Source organism: Drosophila simulans, chromosome 2L (genome assembly GCF_016746395.2).
Source record: "Drosophila simulans strain w501 chromosome 2L, Prin_Dsim_3.1, whole genome shotgun sequence".
Classification (NCBI taxonomy): domain Eukaryota; kingdom Metazoa; phylum Arthropoda; class Insecta; order Diptera; family Drosophilidae; genus Drosophila; species Drosophila simulans.
In genome coordinates, this window is record NC_052520.2 from 10,875,021 (window position 1) to 10,896,426 (window position 21,406).

The 21,406-nt window shown below is 40.5% G+C and overlaps 4 protein-coding genes across 15 annotated transcripts; 3 read left to right on the plus strand and 1 right to left on the minus strand.

The window, feature by feature from the left end:
• The first annotated feature begins 203 nt into the window (after window positions 1-203).
• On the plus strand, window positions 204-5,870 carry LOC6731917 (wiskott-Aldrich syndrome protein family member 2). 6 transcript variants are annotated; one of them, XM_016179966.3, is made up of 7 exons: window positions 204-430; window positions 1,363-2,171; window positions 2,344-2,445; window positions 3,083-3,163; window positions 3,909-4,588; window positions 4,655-4,904; window positions 4,965-5,870. In XM_016179966.3, exons 2-7 carry the CDS (start codon window positions 1,427-1,429, stop codon window positions 5,141-5,143), a joined length of 2,037 nt encoding a protein of 678 aa, XP_016024582.1. In that variant the 5' UTR covers window positions 204-430; window positions 1,363-1,426; the 3' UTR covers window positions 5,144-5,870. The 6 variants fall into 6 exon arrangements, with proteins under 6 accessions (XP_016024582.1, XP_016024585.1, XP_016024587.1 ...); XM_016179969.3 differs by having other exon boundaries at window positions 2,344-2,427; XM_016179971.2 differs by lacking the exon at window positions 3,083-3,163.
• On the minus strand, window positions 5,779-11,122 carry LOC6731918 (protein piwi). The gene is made up of 8 exons (XM_002079017.4): window positions 10,929-11,122; window positions 9,114-9,698; window positions 8,737-9,057; window positions 8,528-8,682; window positions 7,621-7,821; window positions 7,378-7,569; window positions 7,148-7,258; window positions 5,779-7,023 (listed from the first exon to the last, which is right to left on the minus strand). Exons 1-8 carry the CDS (start codon window positions 11,010-11,012, stop codon window positions 6,141-6,143), a joined length of 2,532 nt encoding a protein of 843 aa, XP_002079053.1. The 5' UTR covers window positions 11,013-11,122; the 3' UTR covers window positions 5,779-6,140.
• A 306-nt stretch (window positions 11,123-11,428) lies between these two features.
• Window positions 11,429-12,882, plus strand: LOC6731919 (putative nuclease HARBI1). Its single transcript, XM_002079018.4, has 3 exons — window positions 11,429-11,806; window positions 11,938-12,634; window positions 12,701-12,882. Exons 1-3 carry the CDS (start codon window positions 11,486-11,488, stop codon window positions 12,817-12,819), a joined length of 1,137 nt encoding a protein of 378 aa, XP_002079054.1. The 5' UTR covers window positions 11,429-11,485; the 3' UTR covers window positions 12,820-12,882.
• Window positions 12,883-13,007: 125 nt separating this feature from the next.
• LOC6731920 (tubulin polyglutamylase TTLL4) lies at window positions 13,008-21,298 on the plus strand. Of its 7 annotated transcripts, none has more exons than XM_016179975.3 (12): window positions 13,008-13,216; window positions 13,282-13,500; window positions 13,722-14,409; window positions 14,683-15,491; window positions 15,576-15,926; window positions 15,980-16,337; window positions 16,403-16,527; window positions 16,606-17,045; window positions 17,114-17,284; window positions 17,352-17,630; window positions 20,917-21,007; window positions 21,078-21,298. In XM_016179975.3, exons 3-11 carry the CDS (start codon window positions 13,811-13,813, stop codon window positions 20,980-20,982), a joined length of 3,198 nt encoding a protein of 1,065 aa, XP_016024591.1. In that variant the 5' UTR covers window positions 13,008-13,216; window positions 13,282-13,500; window positions 13,722-13,810; the 3' UTR covers window positions 20,983-21,007; window positions 21,078-21,298. The 7 variants fall into 7 exon arrangements, with proteins under 7 accessions (XP_016024591.1, XP_039151386.1, XP_039151382.1 ...); XM_039295452.2 differs by lacking the exon at window positions 21,078-21,298 and adding an exon at window positions 18,456-18,525 and having other exon boundaries at window positions 13,008-13,220; window positions 19,466-20,964; XM_039295448.2 differs by lacking the exon at window positions 21,078-21,298 and adding an exon at window positions 18,456-18,525 and having other exon boundaries at window positions 19,466-20,964.
• The last annotated feature ends 108 nt before the right edge of the window (window positions 21,299-21,406 follow it).

Below are 21,406 nucleotides of genomic sequence, written 5' to 3' on the forward strand. Positions count from 1 at the left end.
AAACTAACTGAAGCTAGAGTTAAAATAAAATTGAAAAAAATTTTAATATTCCTTTCTATACAGTAAATAAGCAATATGAAATGAGTAACTGAAAATTCCGTTGCTTAATTTATTGAAATATCGTAATTAAAATAAATATTACGTTAATATAAAAATACCTTTTTTCCCACCAAAAAGTAACAAGTATATTTGTCTGATTTTTGTCTATGATGAATCCCTGTAGTATTTTCGAACAACAAAGCTTCGGTCACACTGCAAAGGTGTGGAAATCTTAGTTTCCACAAAACGAGCAAATATTTGCAGTTTTCAAGCCCCAAATTGGCTAATTAGAGTTCGCATCGGATCGAATTTGCCACCGAACCCCCGAAACGGAAGTGGCTGCTTAATGTTTGTTGTGGTCCCAGCCGCCAAACGAAAAGTGTGACGGGCGGTGAGTGTGCGAGGTGCTGTAAAGTGAGGTGGACTGTGTAAAACTAAGCTGCGCCGTTCAAAATCAAAATCGCAGCAGCCACTACGATTAGAAAGTGTGAGAGATACATTTGTGTGCATTGTTGCGATTTGATGCGAATGTTTCAGTGCGAAAATCTGAAAGAGTCAGCCGTTCCGTCCCACACATATGTATGTACATTTACTTGGGTGCTGCTGCTGCGGTTCGTGCGTGTGTGTGAGTGCGTGACGGTATAATTTGCGTTGGTGGGAGGCCCCCGACCGATATACGTATATGCACGTATGGAATAGGTGCCCACGTAAAGGCCCCAGGTCGTAGCACCCAGAAACTGCCACCGAAAAGGGGGGCATTATCGACTAATCTCGCCGGAACTGCAAGGTGCATCTTGCGGGGGTGACTTGGGCGTTACGCCCTTATCACCTCCCTGTGGGTATCGTTTCCGTGGGGTGTGGTCCAGACGTCGAGTTCGCCAGTCGCGCATATCACAAAACAATTCAAATGGAATTTTGGTGATTGTAATTAACACGTCTTACATGGATACGCGTCTCGTGAAATCTTCTGCAATAACTATTCTCAGTCTTATTCATAGACGGTTTAGTATAGTGATGATAAAACTTCTTTTAAACGAATTTTGATAGTATCCAATAAACGTTTTAAGCGTCTACTTTTACGAAAATTTATAAACAAAGCTAAACGACAATTTGGGGATTACAATTTAATCGGAGTGAAATGCCTTCAATTGCATAAGCATAAAAGGAAATTTTTTAAAACCTGAACGTTCTTTTTATTATTGATCTTAATTTGGCATGAGATTATGTAGTAAATCAGTTAATAAAGGGTTTTATATATTATTAATTTTTAATGCATTTATTCATATTAAAACAATATTGACTATTTATTAATTCCGTTTTCAGTCGATGAGGACGCGCTAATTTACGGGTGTGCCAAGTTGGAGATAATTGTCAATCGCGCCCGACCATGCCGCTGCCCAAACGATCGATTGAACCCGTGCATGTGGCCCGCTCCGTGTATCAGCAGGATGAGCTGCAGTCCGTGGAGCTGGAGACGGTCACCAACACAACGCTGACGAACATCATTCGCCAGCTGTCCTCGCTGTCCAAGCACGCAGAGGATGTGTTCGGTGAACTGGCCCGCGACGTGGGCAACATCGGGGATCGGGCTAACTCGCTGCAGGCGCGCATCGATCGCCTGGCTATCAAAGTGACCCAGCTGGACAGCACAGTTGAGGAGGTGCCCTTGACGGACATTACCCGAAAGAAGGCCTTCAAGTCGGCCAAGGTGTTCGATCAGCAGATCTTCTCGCGCGCCACCATGCCGGCGCCCATGATGGACACATATGCACAGTGCGACAAGCCGCCGCCCCTCGACAAGCTCAACGTCTATCGGGACGATGGCAAGGATGGTCTTAAGTTCTACACGGATCCGAACTACTTCTTTGAGTTGTGGCGACAGGAGATGCTGAAGGATACCGAACGTGTGATGCACGACAAGGGCAAGAAGCTGAACAGACCGCGGCAGGAAGGTGGAGCCGGCGGAGCGGCTGGACGTGGCAATAAGAAACAGAAGACCAAAATAAGGGTGCCGCACAATACGCGCGAACAGCAGCGACAACGTGCACTGGTGCACGGCGAGACATTGATGCCCAACAACGTCATCTACCGCACACCGAATTCCATGGTCAACGAAGAAGCCGGATACGGAAGTAAGTACTTGGCGAAAGGGATTGGTCTCCGTGTGAGCCAAGTATTCAGTGCGAACCAAATTCATAGGCTGTTATTGGAACGTTCGTTTCGCGCACTGACTATTTGCACCTGTCTTGCTATTGAATGGTACATATATTTTAATTATCAATTATGTCCTGTCTGCCCGTGTAGTTCAGCTAGTCAAAATACAGACTGTGGGCGAGGCTGACATCGATTTGCGGCATAGCACTCTCGATGCGCACCACCAAGTTGTCGGTAATATCCAAGACGTAGGTACGATGATGGGGCCACGTAGCTTTCATTTCCGCCCGGCTGAAATCCCACGATACAGATGTACCCGCCATTCATTCACCTACTTCACTCAAAAGCTCGCTAGTTTTCGATGCGCCTCAAAACCCAGTTCGAAGATCACTAATTTGTATTATTTTGAAGTTGCTGTTAATTGAAATTAACCCACACAATCACGACCCAGAGAAAGGTGACCGAAACAAAGTTGCCAGAGCTTAAAACATAAATTAAATCCATGGTACTTAACAAGAATTCAATCCAAAGGTTGCTTAAAATCTCAGATACAGGATATAATCGCTTTAATTTATTATTATTACACCATTTTGCTGCCAGTCTAGTTTATTCTTCTGTAAGTTAGCGACTTGCTACCTTGATTTGTCTCTAATTTGAATTCGGTGACTTTTTCCCAAAGAAGTTCGCCTTGTTGATGGTAAATACGGTCAGAGAACCTTACAGTTTCATTCTCCGAATGGTCGATTATTATTCGCAGCTTTTATTTATTTGCATGTTGTTTTTATGAACTACTCTTTCATTGTTTTTGGTTATGATATTAATGAACGTGAACATAAATAAGCATTGTAATTACGAATGGATCAATCGCGCATAACCATCTCATTTACAGATACAGTAAAGCCTTATAATATGCTTTCGCATTTGGAGAATAACAGTAATGTCACCAAGCAAACCGCCGTTGCGATTGCAGGTTAGACATCCACACACCTTTTAGCAAGCTCAGTAAAGACTGTATATGTTCTTTCACACGCTTCTATACCCATTACCTTTTACTAGCAATCCTTTTTGAGTTCCTTTAGCATTTGTGTGTACAGAGAACACTCTCTTTTTCAAACTATCAATCGGAATGGCGATGATTTATGAGTTTCATTGGTCATGCAAAGTGCAGAATTATTATCTCAAAACACTGTAAACTAGTCACCTTCTTTCTAACTTGCACTTTGAATGTAATGTGTGTGCACATTATGTTTACGATGCATCTGGCATTTTGCATAATACTTTAATTCATTTCATACTCGCGATTCGTGATTGAGCCGCAGTTTTTGTTTAGGATCCTCCTATCTTTCTGTTGTAGTTCAGTCAATTTCCATATCTACGTCTACATGTCACTCTGCAGCTTTACTAATTCCTTTCTGTCGCCACATCTTATTCTACGAAAGTATCTCTAAATTGTTTTCTGTGCAACGAGCTAACAAAGACTTTTAATCGGATGTTTGTATTATATTCATCAAAATTTCTATTCGAGTCCAGCGGCCACAGCGGTCTCAACTGCACAGAAACTTGGAATTGCTTGTAATTACATATATGTCTTATTGTTCCTCGAGTGTAATTACAAAATAATTGGCGTGTTTTTAAATGAGATGTGTGTCCTGTAAAAACGTTCATTTTAATGGGTGTCAGTCAACGGCTTTAATATCTCACATTCGTTTTTCTAGATATGGGAGTGTACGATACACGTCCGCCTCGTCCTAACTCGATCGAATTGAACCGAAGCTATCAGTCGGAGCAGATCGATGGTAGCACCTACGAGCAGCTTCCTCCGCAGATGGGCAATCAGTATGCTGCCACCTTCGGCAACGGCATGGGTGGCCCCCAGCAGATGCACATGCAGCATCAGCAGATGTATGACGCCGGGATGTATCAGTCGCATGCGCTATACGGCCAAACTGGACAGGGTGTGATGTCGCCGGAGCCCATCTACGGACCGGGAACACCGTCGCGTAACAAACCGCGTCCGTCGCAGCCGCCACCGGCTCCGCCGTCGAATGGCAGCGGTGGTGGCACGCCCACAGCCTCCAATGCCAACACTCCGACAAGAGGCAGAAGTATGTCGACCAGTCGGGATGCCTTGCCACCGCCTCCACCAGTTCCAGACGTCATTTCACCAATGTCCGGCATGAACGGAGTCAACAGCGGGCATATGGCGGCCAAACTGCTTGGCCGGGCGAACAGTTCGTCGGGAGCTGGATCTCCGCAGATGACTCCCAACAGCGTCCAGAATGCCAACGATATGGTCATGACGCAGCTGAGCAATACTTTCCACAGCATCGGTATGGCGGCCAATCAACTGAACTCCCTTAGCGACTTGCCGCCACCGCCGCCGGTTCCAGATCAGGTTTGTTGCTCACTGATGGCTGTTAATAAATCACAATTTGGTTTAATTTGTGGCAAAACCTTGCAGCACTCGCCTAAGATGTCGCCACCTAATGCCGCGCCACCACCGCCGCCGCCACCGCCTCCAGTAGAGGAAGGCATGGGCAGTGGCAACCAACACACGCTGCGCCCGCACCAAATTCTTCCCAAATCACTGGCCAATGGCGAAATGCAGCAGCCCGGCCAACAAAATGGTGTGCCTCACATTGTCGCACCCAAGAAGATGCTGCCTCCATTCCATGACCCACGCAACGACTTGATGAAGGCCATTCGAGATGGTAAGCAATTGCAATTTTAGTTTCGAATGCAAAAAAATATCATCAAATTAATCTTTCCAGGTATTACTCTACGCAAAGTTGAAAAGTCGGAGCAAAAGGAAATTGAACGAAACGCGGCGCCATTGGATGTGGCTTCAATCTTGGCCAGACGTGTGGCTATCGAATTATCCGAGTCCGAGGATTCGGATAGCGAAGACGACAGCGAGGGCTGGATGGAACCGAACGAAACATCGGCTTGATCCCTGATTAACTCGTTAAAGCCTGACATAATTCTAAAAAACAAAAAGAAGAAGTAATTCCAAAGAGAATTAATCCATACGATGGTCGAAACCAAGCGTGGTATGAAATTGGATTACACAAAAGCACCAAAGCTTTTCTACCACCCTTTATACAATATACACCTAATCCTAAATAATATGTCTAAAATCAAAAGTTTAATTGAATTGTATATACACCAACGAGTAATTATCGTTAAATTAATCGCTATAGTGAACGCATTTGCATTTTAAGCCTAGACGACAATCCATTGAAAGCGATTTAAAAGACTTGCTAATTTTTTTCGCTTCTTTGGAGTCAAGGTCTGAGTAGAAATGGGCTATTGTATCATAGTAGTCGGTGTTTGGATATTAAATTATAAATAATCGATATTATCACTGAACTCAATCCTACCCCAACTTGCAATCGATACGATTAATATAAAACATTTATCCAAAATGAATATTTAGAATTTTGTAAATACGAATACATTAAAATATATCGAACTCCGTAGCATTTCAGTATACTCAACAAGCTATGAAATTGTATTATCCTTGTGAAAGTTAAATACCTGTATAATTAATAAAATATGTTTCACGAATATAAGCAGCCATGGATGTGTGGTTAAGTAAGCAAACATGGATGTATGTAATTTTTCTTTACATAAACTAAAATATATAATACAAATAAAGTAATTATATTCCAAATTAATGAACATGTCTTGATTGATAACTTTAAATGTTTGCTTGGGAATTTGACAGGTTAGTCCTTTGGTCTAATGCTTAAATACCAGAATCTTAATCCTCAATTTGGATTTTGTTAGAAAAAATAGCAGTTAAGCATTTCAAATACGTAGTATTCAGCCGTAAATGCTGCAGTGCTTTGCAAAAGTAAGAAAGTATTTTAAAAATAAAAATGTCTGGGCTAGTTTCATATATGGCCTCTTAGTAAGGATTAGTATCCATTGTAAACTATATCCAATTATAGATAATAAAACTTCTTTTCGAGCGCGTTTTGCGGAATAGAGTGCAAGTTCGTACCCACGAGGGTAGCTAGCTTCTTAGCGTACTGGCAAACGGCGGGCACTCGTGTGGTGCCTGACCAATTGTAGTACAAGTGGCACATCTTGTACGTAAGTTTTTGCATTTTATCCGGGGAGATACCCATGCTGCTGTAAAGAACGTTGTAGCTGGTCGGCGACACCGTACCCTGGCGAACTTGTTGCGAGACCAGATAAAAGTCGTATCGCTCGGGCAGAGTTATAACGTCATCAACTACAGTACCAGGCGGAGGATTTTGACCGTTGAGGAAGAAGCGCGTGTTCATGGATCTGGTTACCACAATATAAGCTAACTGCGGTGGGTTTAGCTGCACGCGGGCGTATTCGGTTTTTAGCTTCTCAATGATGTCCTTCACTTCAAATTCAAAAAGCTGCTTTAGAGAGCCAGAGCTCACCCCGTCCCGATAAAATACGATTCGAGATGGCAGCTTCTTATGCTCTAGTTGATACTGGCGCAGGGCCTTTGCTATCATAGGCCAAAGGGTGTTTGCGAGCACATCAAAGGCACTGCACTCCGTGACCGTGCTGAAGTACGTGGAGTTTTGCTGTAGATCCATTGAGGCAATCAATGCTCCGTAGGCCCTCTTGCGATCTCGTGTGCTCTTCGCAATGTCAAAGCCGATCGTCATTAGCCCGGACAAGGGCAATTCGATCATCCAGGGTGTATATCCCAACTTGCAATTCAGTTGGATTGCGATTTTGGTGGCAATGCTCATAAGGCTACGGTTCTTCGCCGTTTTCATTGTCACAACTTGAGTTGGCACCGCCCTGTCAACGTATCCTCTCTTTTTGATTGATGAGTATCTAAAATAAAAAGGTTTACTTCAGTCCTAGCATTTATATTAACTTAAATTTTCTAAATTTAAACATTTTTTCAAGAAATATAATTATTAGGTTTAGATTTGTATCCTTAAAAGGGAATAAATACCTTTCGACGTTATCATTGGGTACCAGGCATAATATAAGTTTGGGATCCGAGCGCACACAATCATCCAGTGCTCTCACATAAGTTGCAGTGCGATCATCATAAATTATGAATCTGTTTGTAAAACGATAGTTAAAGTGGATATATACACAGAAAACAAAGCACGAAACCTCTCTTTACGAACTAAGTAAAGACGTAAGGTAAGGTATACGTGTTTTTTCATAAAATCTCACTCCTGGGGGCTTCGAATCCGAAGACCCATTCCACTAGCTGCTCTATACAAAGAGTCAAGCAAAGTTCGGAGTTCATGGGAATTCCTTTGCGGCGCGATGACAGCCCAGCGATCGAGGCCATCGCTCGGAGTGGTGAGCATCCTCTGGCCTCTAAAGTGCCTTTGCCAATCAGCGTTTTCTCCAGCAGGAACCCTGAAAAAATGTGTAAGTATAAACTTGCAGTGCTAATTTCCATCAACTCACTTTCCATTCTGAAACACGATGTTCTGCTGTCCAATTATCCGGCCTTGTACTTCTGTAACGTCCTTGTCCAGATCCATGTTCCAGTCTCTCAAGACCTTCACACTTTCTGGAGTGTTTTGTAAACGGTGGTTAAAAGTACGCAATCGATCAATGCGTTGTTTGGGGTTCATTCGCGTATAACTACTCATGGCACGCATAAGCCTGTTAATTAAACATTAAATTTTTATGGGCGTGCGCCTTTATAGTACGTATCACCAAAATCAAAATGACCATGTCCGCCTGAACGCCTCGATCTCAGGAACTATAAAAGCTAGAAGATTAAGATTAAGCTCACAGATTCTAGAGGCAGCGCAAGTTTGTTGACCCATGTTGACACGTCCACTCTAACAACTGAAAACCGCCCTAAACTGCCACGCCCACACTTTTGAAAAATACTTAGATTTTTCTTCGTTTTATTGTTTGTCTTGCCAATTTTTATCGGTACGAAACGCCCAAAACGGTCACGACAACACTTTTAAACAATTTTTTAAGTTTTTCTCATTTCACTCCTCAATATCTATCGATATCCCAGAAAACTGATGAAATTTAGCGTTCCACTAGCTGTCTATCTAACATTAGTATTATTAGTTATTAGTTCTAATAGTTCTAATATTAGTCTACTGGAATAAGGAGGTAATGTCAGGTTTGCAAACAGTAAGACGTTTTTGTTTTTGAATCTATCTGCGTGAACTCGTGGACTCCAAACAGGTCAATCATACTCAAGAGTCGGACGGACTAGCCAAATTAATATAGTTTTAGTCATGCAAGGATAGGATACACAATTCTAGAATATAATTCTTGGGTAAGAAATGGTTTTTTTGCGACACAAGAGTTTGTTAATTATAGTTTAAAAATGGTTTAGTCTTACTGAAAGTTTGAGCGCATCTCGGCATTGAGCCCAGTCACACGGCAGAGCTCAGGAATTAGTACCACTAATTCGCTAGCGTTAGTTTTTAGAGCCTTGTCCCTGTTTTTAGATATCAGCAGCGGCTGATTATGGTCGCGAATGCGTATGTTATATTTCTAAAGAGAACAAATTTTAGAAGGAACAAGACGCCGTGGTAAAGATTGACTTACAGTGAGATAGTATTCCACGAAACTGATATCCCTACCCTTGCAACTGAATGTTGATTTCGGAGTTTGTCCAAAGTCGACATCATTGATACGATAAGTTCGGTTATTGTAATCTGTAAGGACAATCAAGTCCAAAACATTTACCCGTACTTCGTCCTGATGACGACCCGGATTGTGTGAGCAACGTCGCATTATGTCGTAGATCGTCTCGGTGCGCATAACTTTGTGAGTTATTTCGGTGCCCAATAAAATATCTTTTTCGTGCTGGCGGATCGATGTCTCATAGCCCGGCCATAGCTCCATTTTGAACTCCCTTATTTCGATCTAAAATAAATCATATTTGATCAAATAGCACTTAAAAGGATACCAAAAGAAATTACCTTAGCTCGGGGATCAAAGAGATTACGGCCAACTAATTCCAAATTTAGTCCCTTCATGGAGCGACGCAAAATTAGATTTAAGACTTGCAAAAAGCGAGGCTCAGCACACGATATGAATCCAACGAACTTTATGGATATCTTGTATTCAATGTCCAGCTTCGACTTTCCGCTGAGCACCGTGATTTCCTGCTCGAATTTCCTGGTGGTGAACAGTTGCAGCCCGTCGAATACATAGCCTGATCCCAGAAGGTTAGCATGATTGGACAAAACTCCCATACGGACACGAGGATTCTCGATGCTCGGCTCGAACTCCACGTGATAATGAACGATCCGCCATTCCGGCTTGGTTTTTAAACGGAAAAAGTTCGTCTGCAGCTTGACCGGGACGCCATCGGTTCCCTTCTTGGATACCAACTCAGCCGGGCGGGTATTCAGGTAATCATATTGGTCACCCCACGGCCTTCGCTCTGGTGGGCCACCTTCACGCCTGGGGGCTTCCTCGTGGGCTCCTCTCTCTCTTGAAGCCTCTACTCGAGGATCCACTCTCGGGTCCCCTGATGAAGAGGCTCTGAATACTTTCACCCGCTGCAAGAAAGCATTATTAAATGATACATATGAATATATAAATTTATTTGTTATTTTAAATTACAAAAGTAGATATAGAGGACGCTGTCTGCAAATGGAAGAATGACTGCACACGAGCTCCACCTAGCGGCAGTTATGAATAATTGACGCCGATGGAAACAAGAACATAGAAAAAAGAGAGAGATCGTGCGAGAGTCAGCAAGAAACACGAGACAACAAAAAAAAAACAGAAAGACTCAACATTCTACATTGAAAACAATGAATTACCTTTTTAATATTTATTATTAAAATAAAAAATATTAAGGGGTTTAATCAAATAATTGTGATTCCTAAGGTACGACTGATTTCGAGCAATGTGGATTGATGTGGATTTACATATGTTTATCCAACAACAATTTATATCCAAAGCATAAAACTAACGGTCAAGCTACGAAAATATTGTTACTCATATCAAAAATGAAGCAGAAAAAAAAGATGGCCCAACATAGTTTTTGTAGTATGCTTCGTCTGAATGGGATGAATTTCGGAGAAATACCCGTTACTCGTTGAGTTTCTAGGAATCAAATGTATGTAACAGATAGAAGGAAGCGTTTCCGACCATGATCATTAATGAGTATCACTAGCCGAGTCCATCTAGTCATGTCCGTTCATATCAACGTCGGGCATGCAGATTCCAAAGACATAGACGCAGCGCCACGCCCACTCGGATGCCCACATACACATAAAAATAGTTTTATAGTTTTTTAAAGTCATTAGTGCAAGGGTATATAAGACTCGGCTTGCCAAAGTCACATTCCAGTGTCACGTTTTAAATTGAAATTCGTCCACACAAGTGGACTTTTATCAAAACAGTAGTACATTAAAAAAAATAAAATTAAAAAAATTAAAAGTGAAACGAAACAGAAAATGCTATGCATTTACTTGGAAATTCAAATTGAAGGCGTTTGAGGAAATATAATGGATTCCTTTTGAAAAAAGTGCTTGGTCGACAAGAAGATTTTATGCATTCAAGCTCAAATTCATAGCGGATTTTTGTTTGTTTATTCGACTTTTTGTTATAGTGGTTCCTTTTGGTGTCAATTTCCGAAGAAGTGCACACATTTATGTTTATACACAAACACATTTACGATTTAAGCACATGGATGTGATTGTGTGTGCGACATAACGGTATTATAAGGAATTTGCTTTACCGCAATATTTTTTTCCTAGCTTGAATAAGTGTTAACATACCGGTCCATCACCACTTCCTCGAGGAGTAGAGGAATCATCTTCGTTAAGTGGACGCCTGCGTCCACGTCCCTGATCATCAGCCATGGTTACTTTTTTGCACTCGCGTCACTTTTAAACTTCCCAATGGAAACTGAAAGAGAACGTTGAAAACGACGCCTTGGACTCAGTGTGACCAAAAGATCGGTAAGCTTTTGGGATGTATCGATATCAGTCTGCACAACTGAAAACAATTGTCTTTGCCTTTAATTTATTTTTTGATTCTTCGAACTTTGCAATACATACATATACAAATATCTTAACTCTAAAAGTACATAACGTGCTTAAAAAAATAATAGTGTTAATTTACTTATTTAAAAATTATAAGTCATACAGGCACCCCCCTAAAACAACAAATACATTTTATTAATTAACAACATTTAAAAAGATTTTTATTAAAGTGTAATGTTTTATCATAAAAGTTCAATCGTTGCAAGAGCCTTAAATACCGCAAATACTATATAAGGTATTTTCTAAAATATAGAAAACAGCCACCCTGCTACGCAAGTAAGCAAGTGAAAATGAAAGATATACAAATATTCCAAAGGTCTCTAAAAGACTTTGATTATTTCAAAGACTTTCAATGTTTTCTGAATATCAAACACAATGCTCGAGTGCGTGCCACGCATATTAAGAAGAGGAACTCAAGATTTAATCCATTGACTGACCTAAATGAGCACAAATTTCGACTAAAGTATCGATACACTAAGGAAAACCTTCGCAGAATTATTGAAATTGTGCGGGATGACTTGGAAATTGAATATTTTGAGCCGTTGAAGAGGGAGCAAGTTCCAATAGATCTGCAGATTTTATCCGCCATTCGCTTATGGGGTGGCACAGAGGTACAGTAAACATTTCTGTATGCCAGACTCGCGAATTTGTATGTACATCAAAACCGTGTGAACTGACTTTCAAAAGTGCCCGCCAAAAATGAAAATTAATATTTGTTACTGCCTGTCTTTACTTATTTAAGCACCCCAAATTAACTGCAATGGCCCATGGCGTAAGTTTACGCACTTTGGCAAAAATAACTAGGCGCGTGGCCTCTGTCCTATCATCGAAAGCTTCTAGGTATATCCGAATGCCGGCTACTCTATCGGAAAAGGAGCGATCAGGATCGGCGTTTCAAGCAATTGCCAATATGCCGCAAGTCATTGGTGCTTTACTACAGACAACTGTGAGGTTTCAACCAGAAAACTGTGTCACTGATCCAGATGGAGAGGAGCTATTTCCCGCCTTTACCACCAAGGAGGAGGAGCTTCACATCCAGATTGTTTGCGATGCGGCTCATAAGATAAGGGACCTCGACATCCGACTGATCGATGAGCAGTCCATGCTCACCGACACCGAGATGTTCGGTCTGTCCAAAATAAAGGATCGATTCGAACAGAACGAGTTCCGGGGTCGTATTTTGCTGGGCAACGAAATGGTGCGCTGCTCCTCCTCCCTGTTCACACCGGTTCGATTCCCGAGGAACCAATCCGAGGAGCTGTATAACCACGCCCACGCGGTCACCTACGCATCGGCTAGAAAGTGTCTCAATCTGCTGATGAGTCGCTTCGGTATCCTTGGCACCGAAATCCAGGGTTCGCATGGATCCGCAAAGCAAACGATTACGGCGTTGGCCATACTCCATAACATGGCCATGGAGTGGGTCGATCCAAGCATTGGTAAGCTAACTAATGCTATAGATGCTAATGTGCTCATACTTTATTGATTTACATTTATCTTTTTAGATACGGAACAGAACATTTCACCATTTAATTCCACTTTCTTCAATTCCATAGGAAGGTCACCAAAATCCGGAGAGGACAACAATCGAAGACAATTCATTAAAACCCATTTTGCTTGCTAATAGAGTTCTTACAAACATTTGTACTCGCAGTATTGCAATTATTAAAAACAAACTATTTGTCGATTTTCCTCAAGTTTTTTTTTTCCGATTTAAAATCGGGCTAAACGGGTAAAGCGATAAAAACGGTTTATTCGGGAAGTCCCCTATTGGCCGAACAGCTGCTGCGTGCGCAATCGGTATCTATCGCGAGGTGGCACTTTGAGAGGCTCACGCTGCCATCTCCAAACTGTGCACATGGATATTCTGTTCAGCAATAAAACAGTAGTTTAGTTTTTTGTTGTCATAGGCTGTGAAAAGTTTTAGTGAACGTTTAAGAATTACACGCTTAACTGGAAGCTACCAAAAATAAGCCAATATATTTATTAGACAAAATTGTGCATTTGCTATTAGTTATATTGTAGGTATATTGTGCCCCCGCAAGCATTATGAATATAAAGGATGTGTGATCGATTTGCATTTCAGTTTTTGCCTCCATTTTACATACATTTACACCTGGCGCATTTTTCGTGCTGGCAATGTAATCACACCGAGCTAGCTGACGACAAGTGCCAGTGACCTAGATTTTGGGAGTCCTGCGCTTGGGTAGAGTAACGACACCACCACCGCCAACGCAATCCTGCTCCGTGCCCGTTAATCCTTCCAGCTGCAGCAACAAAGTAAAGGTCACAAATCGCGAGGCAAGTAAGTTTTTGTACATATGACCTGGTTTACGGAGTGGCAGCTACTCGTTGTAGCCCAGGGGGATGGCGGGGTTAATCTATATTGTATATTCACCGCCAGATTGGCATACTATGCATACTGGCTTCTCTCTATCTATCCACCAGATATGATTAAACCGCATCCGTAAACTTACGTCCAAATCCGATCAGAAATCATTCACAGCATTTAAAACCTGTTTGTAGGCCTTTTTTTGGGTTAGCGGAGTCAGAGATCACATCGAGCTTAGTACGTACCCCTCAACAAATATATGACTGGGTGACCAGGATCTGACATGCGTAACAACAGCGGCTATCATATCCCAGCCAGCAACAGTCTGAACAACAATGGAGCCCCTACGCCACGTTACTGCAATGCGGACAATACGTTTTGCTGCTATAGCTACGATAACTGCAACCTGATCGCTCCAGCGTGGGGCAATCGCCAGAACCAGAATCAAAATTCAGTGCCCAACCAGAACCATAATCTGCCGACAAAGAGAATTCCCACCAAGCAAACGGCCAGATCGAGCTACCATCAATCGGCGGCCAATTCGGCACCGGACTCCTCACTGTTTACCGATGCATTTGGCCAGCCATCGTTGGTCAGCCAGCGGATAGCTGGCAACAAGAGCTGCGAGTACGTCTATCAGACGATACTGCGATCGGAGGATCAGCATTCCAATAGGCAGTACAAGCAGGCAAGGTCATATGCCGCTGACAAGGAGCAACAGCAGCAGATGTTGTTGCAGCCATCCATCGTGTACTTTGATGCGGAGCTAAAGAAACGGAAAGACCGAGGGGGACGTGTGTCCACCGATTATGTGGACAATAGTCCGGACCGATATCGGCCACTCAATTCTCCCTCTCCAGAGCCGGCCTGGGATAACATACTGTAATTTTGCAAATGCCTTTTTGTTAATTGTCCTGCTTGTTGAAACTACATACCTCCAGTACACGCACACACACACGTATTTTGTTGTTGTTGTGTTCGAGTCTTAAAGTTACAATTTGGAAAACTACCGATAGATACCACACAACACTCTAGTTGCGAGTACATAACTATATACCCACAGACACTCATTGAACATACATAGATGTGTAAACAATAAACAGATTCCTTTGTTCACCATGTTGTAAATAACCGCTTTCCATTCTCGTTTTTCAGTTTGGAACGCCCGGTCCAGTATCAGACGACGAACCAGCACTATCAGCACTATTTTTCCTACTTCTACAACCGTGGAGCGGAGAAACTGTCCAAGCCAACATTTGCCGCTGCCAATAGCCGCAAAATGCCAATAAGCAAATTCCAAAAGGCCGGCGCCAGTCACAGGGATTCGCGAGAAGTCGATGGACGAAGGGACAATTCCGAGGACAGGACCTGGCAGGGTCAAAAGTATGAAAAGCACGTGCTAAAGGAGAAGCTCCCAAGCAATGATTTAAAAGCCGATTACCTAGACAATTGCTGGGGAGACCCTGGAAGCGGAGATGAGTACAGGGACATTAAAGATAGCTATGACCCCGTTGTTGTTATTGACAATGGGCTGGAGCAGGTCGGAGTACATCGGCGATACTGCAGAATGACCGAAAAGACGGTCCTGGATGGCTCCGGAGACACGCTGATTAATAACAACAATAATGAATTAAAGGTTATGCGTAAGCCGACGGATCAGCCCATGCCACGGTTGCCCATGACGCCAAAGAGGGCCAAAGGTGGGGCCGTGTCTACCAAAAAGCCAATGCCCACGGTTCACCGAGTCCTGCTGTACAGCACTCAGAGTCCACGGCTGGGCCGCAAGCAGCAGTTCAGCAACCAGCGGCTAAGTGCAAAGCAGCAGAGCTCCAAGGCACTGGGTGCAGGTGACGAGAAACAGACGGTCCTATTGCTGGAGCCGGAACACAAGCAGGAAGACCACCGCAGTGCCCTTGACTTCGATCGTAATGACGACTTCGACGAAGATGATGATCTCGACAATTGTAAGAATAGTTAACTAAGACCTAATTGTTTTTTATTTATTGATAATTAACTTATTTTTACTTCATTGTTTTACCAAATAATAGTATCAAATTTCGACGAAAGCGACACGGCGAGTGTTTTGTCAGACACTGAGGACGGTTATCGTGCCCATGCCTTCAAGCTCACACACTCTGTGGATCGATTTTCATCGCCCCAAAGCACGCCCAGCTTCTTGTCTTCGCAGTCGTCGGAGGATGATCTGAAAAATCCGGATTCCCTTCTCGTTCCCAGTTTGTTCCCCTACGTGCCCCCTTATTTGTCTTTTTCGTCGAACACAAAAAGAGGTCCACGCGTGCCGCCGGATCTTCATCGGGTTTTGAAGTGGCGCATTACAAACATAATGCCAAAGGTAGTTCGCTTGATTCTGGCCAACAGCGGAATGCGAATGCTAAAGAGTGAGTTTCTACATAATAATCAGAAAGCAATTAATATGTATTTTTGCAAGTAGAAACCAACGACTGGATGGGCGTATGGGGCAAGCATTTAAAGTCACCGTGTTTTAAGGCAATTCGTTCGTATCAGAAAATCAATCACTTGCCCGGTTCATTTCGCATCGGGCGAAAGGATTCGTGCTGGAAGAATCTGCAGAGGCAGATGGGTAAGCACAGCAACAAGGAATTCGGGTTCATGCCACGCACATACATTATTCCCAATGATCTGGGAGCCCTGCGCCGGCACTGGCCGAAATATGCCCAGCGAAATACCAAGTGGATTATAAAGCCACCAGCTAGTGCTCGGGGTGCTGGCATCAGGGTTATCAACCGATGGGGCCAGATACCCAAGAGAAGGCCTCTTATCGTACAAAAGTATGTAGTATCTAAGGATCGAAAACTTCGGAAACATTGAAATATTTCAAATTTATTTTACATAGGTATATAGAGCGACCGCTTCTAATAAATGGTAGTAAATTTGACCTGCGTCTGTATGTCTTGGTTACATCAGTGAATCCCTTGCGAGTGTTCATGTACCACAACGGATTGGCACGGTTCGCTTCAGGTAAGTGAATATATATCTAAAATCGAGTGAGCCGTATATTAACCCATAGGAAACTATACCTATACTATGTATGTTCAGTGAAGTACAGCGCTAAAACGGACACTTTGAATGACCGGTGTATGCATTTGACCAACTATAGCATCAATAAGTTTTCCTCGAACTATTCGAAGAACGAAGACGTCAATGCCTGCCACGGACACAAGTGGACTATCAAGTCGCTGTGGACGTATTTGGCGAATCGTGGAGTGCGTACCGACTGTCTGTGGGAGGCGCTGAGGAGTTTGGTGCTTCGGACAATTCTTGCTGGCGAGAATGGCATTAATAGCATGATTCGAGCAAATGTTGAATCAAAGTACAGCTGCTTCGAGCTATTCGGCTTCGATGTTATTCTGGACTCTGATCTGGTTCCTTGGCTGTTGGAAGTCAATATTTCGCCCAGTTTACACTCGGAACTGCCCCTAGATGCTCATGTCAAAGCGCCTTTAGTGCAGGGCGTTCTTAATACAGCGCTGTACAACGTAAGTGGTGGCATTTTACATATGAATTTAGAACGTATAATTATATATATGATGATACATATTTTAAGGTACCTCCAAAACTATCGCTGGATAAGCAAAAGGAACTGGCCGCAGAATTTTCCTTTCCCCCGGGCACACAAATGTGCTACGACAAGCGGCTTTACATTAACTATTTGTCGCGCGAGGAGAAGATCAAACACAACACATTTACCCGAAAGTCTATGGAAGACCGGAATGAGGTACGGCTCAAATTTGATACTCCCAATGGATTTGTTGCTAATCAGACTATAACATTTAATACAACAGTATGTGGATGCGATCCTGAATAATCTGACCCCCGATGATGTGAGGTGCCTTATCATAGCCGAGGATGAACTAGCGCGATGTGCACCGCTGGAGCGCATCTTTCCAACAGATCAGACCCATAAGTACCTTAAATACAACGACACTCCGCGGTATTACAATCGCCTTTTGGATGCCTGGGAATCGCGCTACGCTAACAATCGCACAGAAGGGATTGCGTTGCTGCGCGATTATTGTCAAAACAAATATCATCTTCAAGTCCCAACACCTCCAGCCAAAAAGGTGAGATCTTTATTCATCAATAGTGCAGAAGCTTTTCACAAGACCCATTTAAATGAATCGTAACCTATACAAAACAAATATGTAGGTCGGGATATTTTTTTTAATAATACTACAAGTATCTTAAGTTATTATCCTATTTTGTTTATAATATACCTAATTTGTGAAAGCAAGTGCATATTGCACTGTATTCTATACATACACTAAGTATTTGCCCACGTTTTAATTATTTTGTACACAAAAATACTGTTCTAAAAATCAGTTAAAATACTCATAAATTCTCGACTACTTTTGTTAAATTTTGAGGGCTGTTGGAGATTTATACAATCGTTCTTTTGGCGGTGCCGCGCTCTTTGCCATAGTAAGTCTTATCTGTTGACCACGCAGAGTCATCGTAAAATAAAATCTCGAATATTAGTAGATAGATGAAAACCAGTAAGCTTGCTATAATATTTGTACTGTCTTTATTTAAAATATATCCAGGACAACAAAGTGTATTTGTCATCTCTACCGGTTAACTACCATAACGTAAAAATCTTTTGTTTTCTTTACCAGTAATGCATAGGTAAATAACGAAGCTTAAATTAAATTACAAGTAGAGGGATGGTCAAATAGTGATGTTCTCTTTTGCCGACAGGCCCCATATGCATATAGTTCTAAATCCAGATGTTCTATGTAATTGAAATGTTCCTATAGCAATAACTTTAAACCGAAACTGCTTACCGAATTCATGTGTATTTCATTGCATTGCGTTGCCTTCTTGTTTGTGTTTTTCTGTTCGACGTTACCATCACTATAATTTCTTTTTATGTCTCTGCGTATATGAAGTATATTGAAGGTGATCACACTGAATATTCCTTACACCTGAGTCCAGAACAAGACATTCTTCCAGCGTCAGGTGGGTCTTTAAATGGTAATATACCTCAATCGGCTGTCCATAACTAGCTTTTCCAACGCGCCGACCTCAAATCTTTCACAAAAAAAAAAAAAAAAAAAACATTTTAATAAACATATTTATGCAAATTTTCCAAACCGGACCATCGCAAAGTAAACTGCGCCTGAAGATTTAAATCCATAGCGAATGTAGTGTATTTCGAAGAAAATTTCCATATAACCATTATATTATACGGTTAATAATTCCACGGACTTCTTACCTTTGTTTCGAACTCATTTGACCAATAGTTAACTCACGAAAATAATATATAACAATGCTTATACCTTTGTTAATATTGATTGGTAATGCAAAATATGTTTTTTCTTTCCATGTAGCGAAAAACGTATAGTTAGAAATTAATCGTTCAACACTAATATGCAGAGAAAAACATTTTAAACATTTATTTGTTACCATTTTTTGAGTTGCCCAGTTTATAAAATATAAAAAAAATACAAAATAGCTCAAGTTTAAAAAATAAAAGTATTTTTGATAGAACATTTACAAACATAAACATTACTGTAAAACTTAAAAAAAAAAATATTTATTTAAAAAAACGATATCAAGCATTCAACATTCTTATTATTTAAGTATACCTGCAAAGTTAGCTTTCGAAAAGTCAAAAATACACTGCGCATTTTCTAAATGATTTTAACCATCACTCATTTAGTGGAAATCACGATCACTTTTGGAAATCCAACATTTGTACATTGCTGCTACAGAAAAACAACTCAATACTCGTGTATTATTTGTATTTATCAAAAAACTTTCCCACATTTTGATACCTTGCAAATCATGTCAATGTAATCCTTTTCTTTTCAATTTATAAAGAGTTAAACGAGTTTTTTATTGTCGAATTGTTGATGCAATTAAATCAATTTGTTTTGCTGTAATTGTAAATTTGCAGGATTACTTCATCAAGTTTATGAGATGGATTTTAAAGTGACAGTCGCTGCCATCGTATTATTGGTAGTCATTATTGTTATTGTTAGTGCAATTACCTTAGTCTTAATAACACATGTATATATTTGATATTTAATATTAATAAATTCAGATGTACTTGTAAATAGGCTATTCAAATACTTAAATCAAAATGTACTCTGTTGGGACATTACCAAAATTGCATAATTCGTAACTAAATTGTGATCTTTTTTTATAATAGATTGGACTAGTGTTATTGCTAATACTGAACTTAATATATAGTTCTTAGTAATCAGTAAATATGTTGTTATTGATTAATTATAGTGAACTGCCAATTATTTAAATCAACAATAAATGAGGTGTTTACAAAGTAAAATATTAATAAAATCCAGTAAAATCGCGGTTTACGTTATAAAGAAAAACAAAAATATACTTTTTATTGACTATATTATATGGATTATGGTCAAGGATTAAATAATCTGATGAGTGGACTGTCTGCAGTGGGTATCCGAAGAACTAAACGCCATGTTCTTAAAAGGCTAATAATAATAGTTCGGATTTTCTTCGAAAACTTTTGAAAATTATTTATTATTATTTATTTAATGTAAAAAAGTGATTTTTATCAATACAGTAAAAATCCAGTAAGGGTAGTAAGGTTTTCTATTCAAATGTAAAGATTCTTTTATTACATTTTGTGAAAATAATGAAACAGAAAATTTGCACAAGGTTGCCTATAAAATAAATAGTCTCAAAACAATCTGTTTTCACATTAAGCATTTAAAGAATCGCTGGCTAGAATCAGCTTAATCCATCAAATTTAGTATAAAATATAATAGATATTTTTAAAAACTATGATTAACTTTATATATCGAAGGGTAAGTACATGTTAAAAAGTACAAAATCAATTCATCTAATTAAAACGAGTTGTTTTCGTGAATTTCTTCTATTTTTGTATTGGACAGTACTTACATGTAAATAAGCAAGTTAATAAACTTGCTATAAGTATAATTTCTTAATTTAAAAATGTATTTGAATTTAGTGTGTAAACGTAGTACATAATTGTCAAATAGAGAAAAATCAATCCGATATTATTTTGTATTTTATATAATTTATAAGTAACACATGGGATTGCAAAGTGATATACATATGTATCCTTTGTAAAATCTTAGGTGCACACCTAATTTTATTACGACTGTTTTAATTCTATATAGTTTCCCTTTGCTTGCCACTTTTTGTCATGCATGCCTGTGATCCTATGCACTGGCCGAAATTTGCGTCTAAATTATTATTTAAATTGGTCGTTTTGTATAGTAGTTGACAATTATTGATCTCAGAACTTCGGAAATCCGATTGTATTTTATATTCGCTTTTCTCTATTTAAAATTACCCTTTCAATCTATGTATACATTTTCGTTAACTGTTCCATTTTTAATTTAGGACTCGAACGATGAAGAAACAAACCTAGCGACGCCAAATACTATAAAAGATGAAGCCGAGTCCTAGCATCTGCATTTAAGGCGTTGACCAGGTGAGCCGAACCTCTTTAAAGTTCGTTTCCTCCAGCAAGAACTCACAAAGAATCTCTCTTCTTTTATTAGACTTTGATGGAGAGAATGTTGAAATTCCAATAGAAGGGATCTTTTCAACTGATCAACACTCCGTTTGGTCCGCAACAGAACAACTTTGAATTATGAATTCATTATGAAATGAAATATTAGGATTAAAACAGCATTGCACGTGTTCGGAAACAATTGAAATTTATATGTAATTGTGCATTGGAAAAAGTTGCAGTGAATTATTAAATTGTATATTGTGTTAATTGTAAATTGTGTTAACTTATTTACTAAGCTCTTTTCATACGAATATGCATTTTCCAGCAACGGAACTTAATAGTCAAAAACAATCTACATATTTGAAGAAAACAAAG

Bases quoted from the DNA above. Each gene is read 5' to 3' on its own strand.
- LOC6731917 (XM_016179966.3), top strand. From the start codon at position 1,427: ATGCCGCTGCCCAAACGATCGATTGAACCCGTGCATGTGGCCCGCTCC. The intron at 2,446-3,082 runs GTACGATGATGG...TCTCATTTACAG, and splicing joins CGGTAATATCCAAGACGTAG to ATACAGTAAAGCCTTATAAT. The intron at 4,589-4,654 runs GTTTGTTGCTCA...AAAACCTTGCAG, and splicing joins CGCCGCCGGTTCCAGATCAG to CACTCGCCTAAGATGTCGCC.
- LOC6731918 (XM_002079017.4), bottom strand. From the start codon at position 11,012: ATGGCTGATGATCAGGGACGTGGACGCAGGCGTCCACTTAACGAAGAT. The intron at 7,570-7,620 runs GTGAGTTGATGG...ACATTTTTTCAG, and splicing joins ATCGTGTTTCAGAATGGAAA to GGTTCCTGCTGGAGAAAACG. The intron at 7,259-7,377 runs GTGAGATTTTAT...TTTTACAAACAG, and splicing joins CGGATTCGAAGCCCCCAGGA to ATTCATAATTTATGATGATC.
- LOC6731919 (XM_002079018.4), top strand. From the start codon at position 11,486: ATGAAAGATATACAAATATTCCAAAGGTCTCTAAAAGACTTTGATTAT. The intron at 11,807-11,937 runs GTACAGTAAACA...TACTTATTTAAG, and splicing joins GCTTATGGGGTGGCACAGAG to CACCCCAAATTAACTGCAAT. The intron at 12,635-12,700 runs GTAAGCTAACTA...TTATCTTTTTAG, and splicing joins GTGGGTCGATCCAAGCATTG to ATACGGAACAGAACATTTCA.
- LOC6731920 (XM_039295452.2), top strand. From the start codon at position 13,811: ATGCGTAACAACAGCGGCTATCATATCCCAGCCAGCAACAGTCTGAAC. The intron at 15,927-15,979 runs GTGAGTTTCTAC...TTTTGCAAGTAG, and splicing joins CGGAATGCGAATGCTAAAGA to AAACCAACGACTGGATGGGC. The intron at 16,528-16,605 runs GTAAGTGAATAT...ATGTATGTTCAG, and splicing joins ATTGGCACGGTTCGCTTCAG to TGAAGTACAGCGCTAAAACG.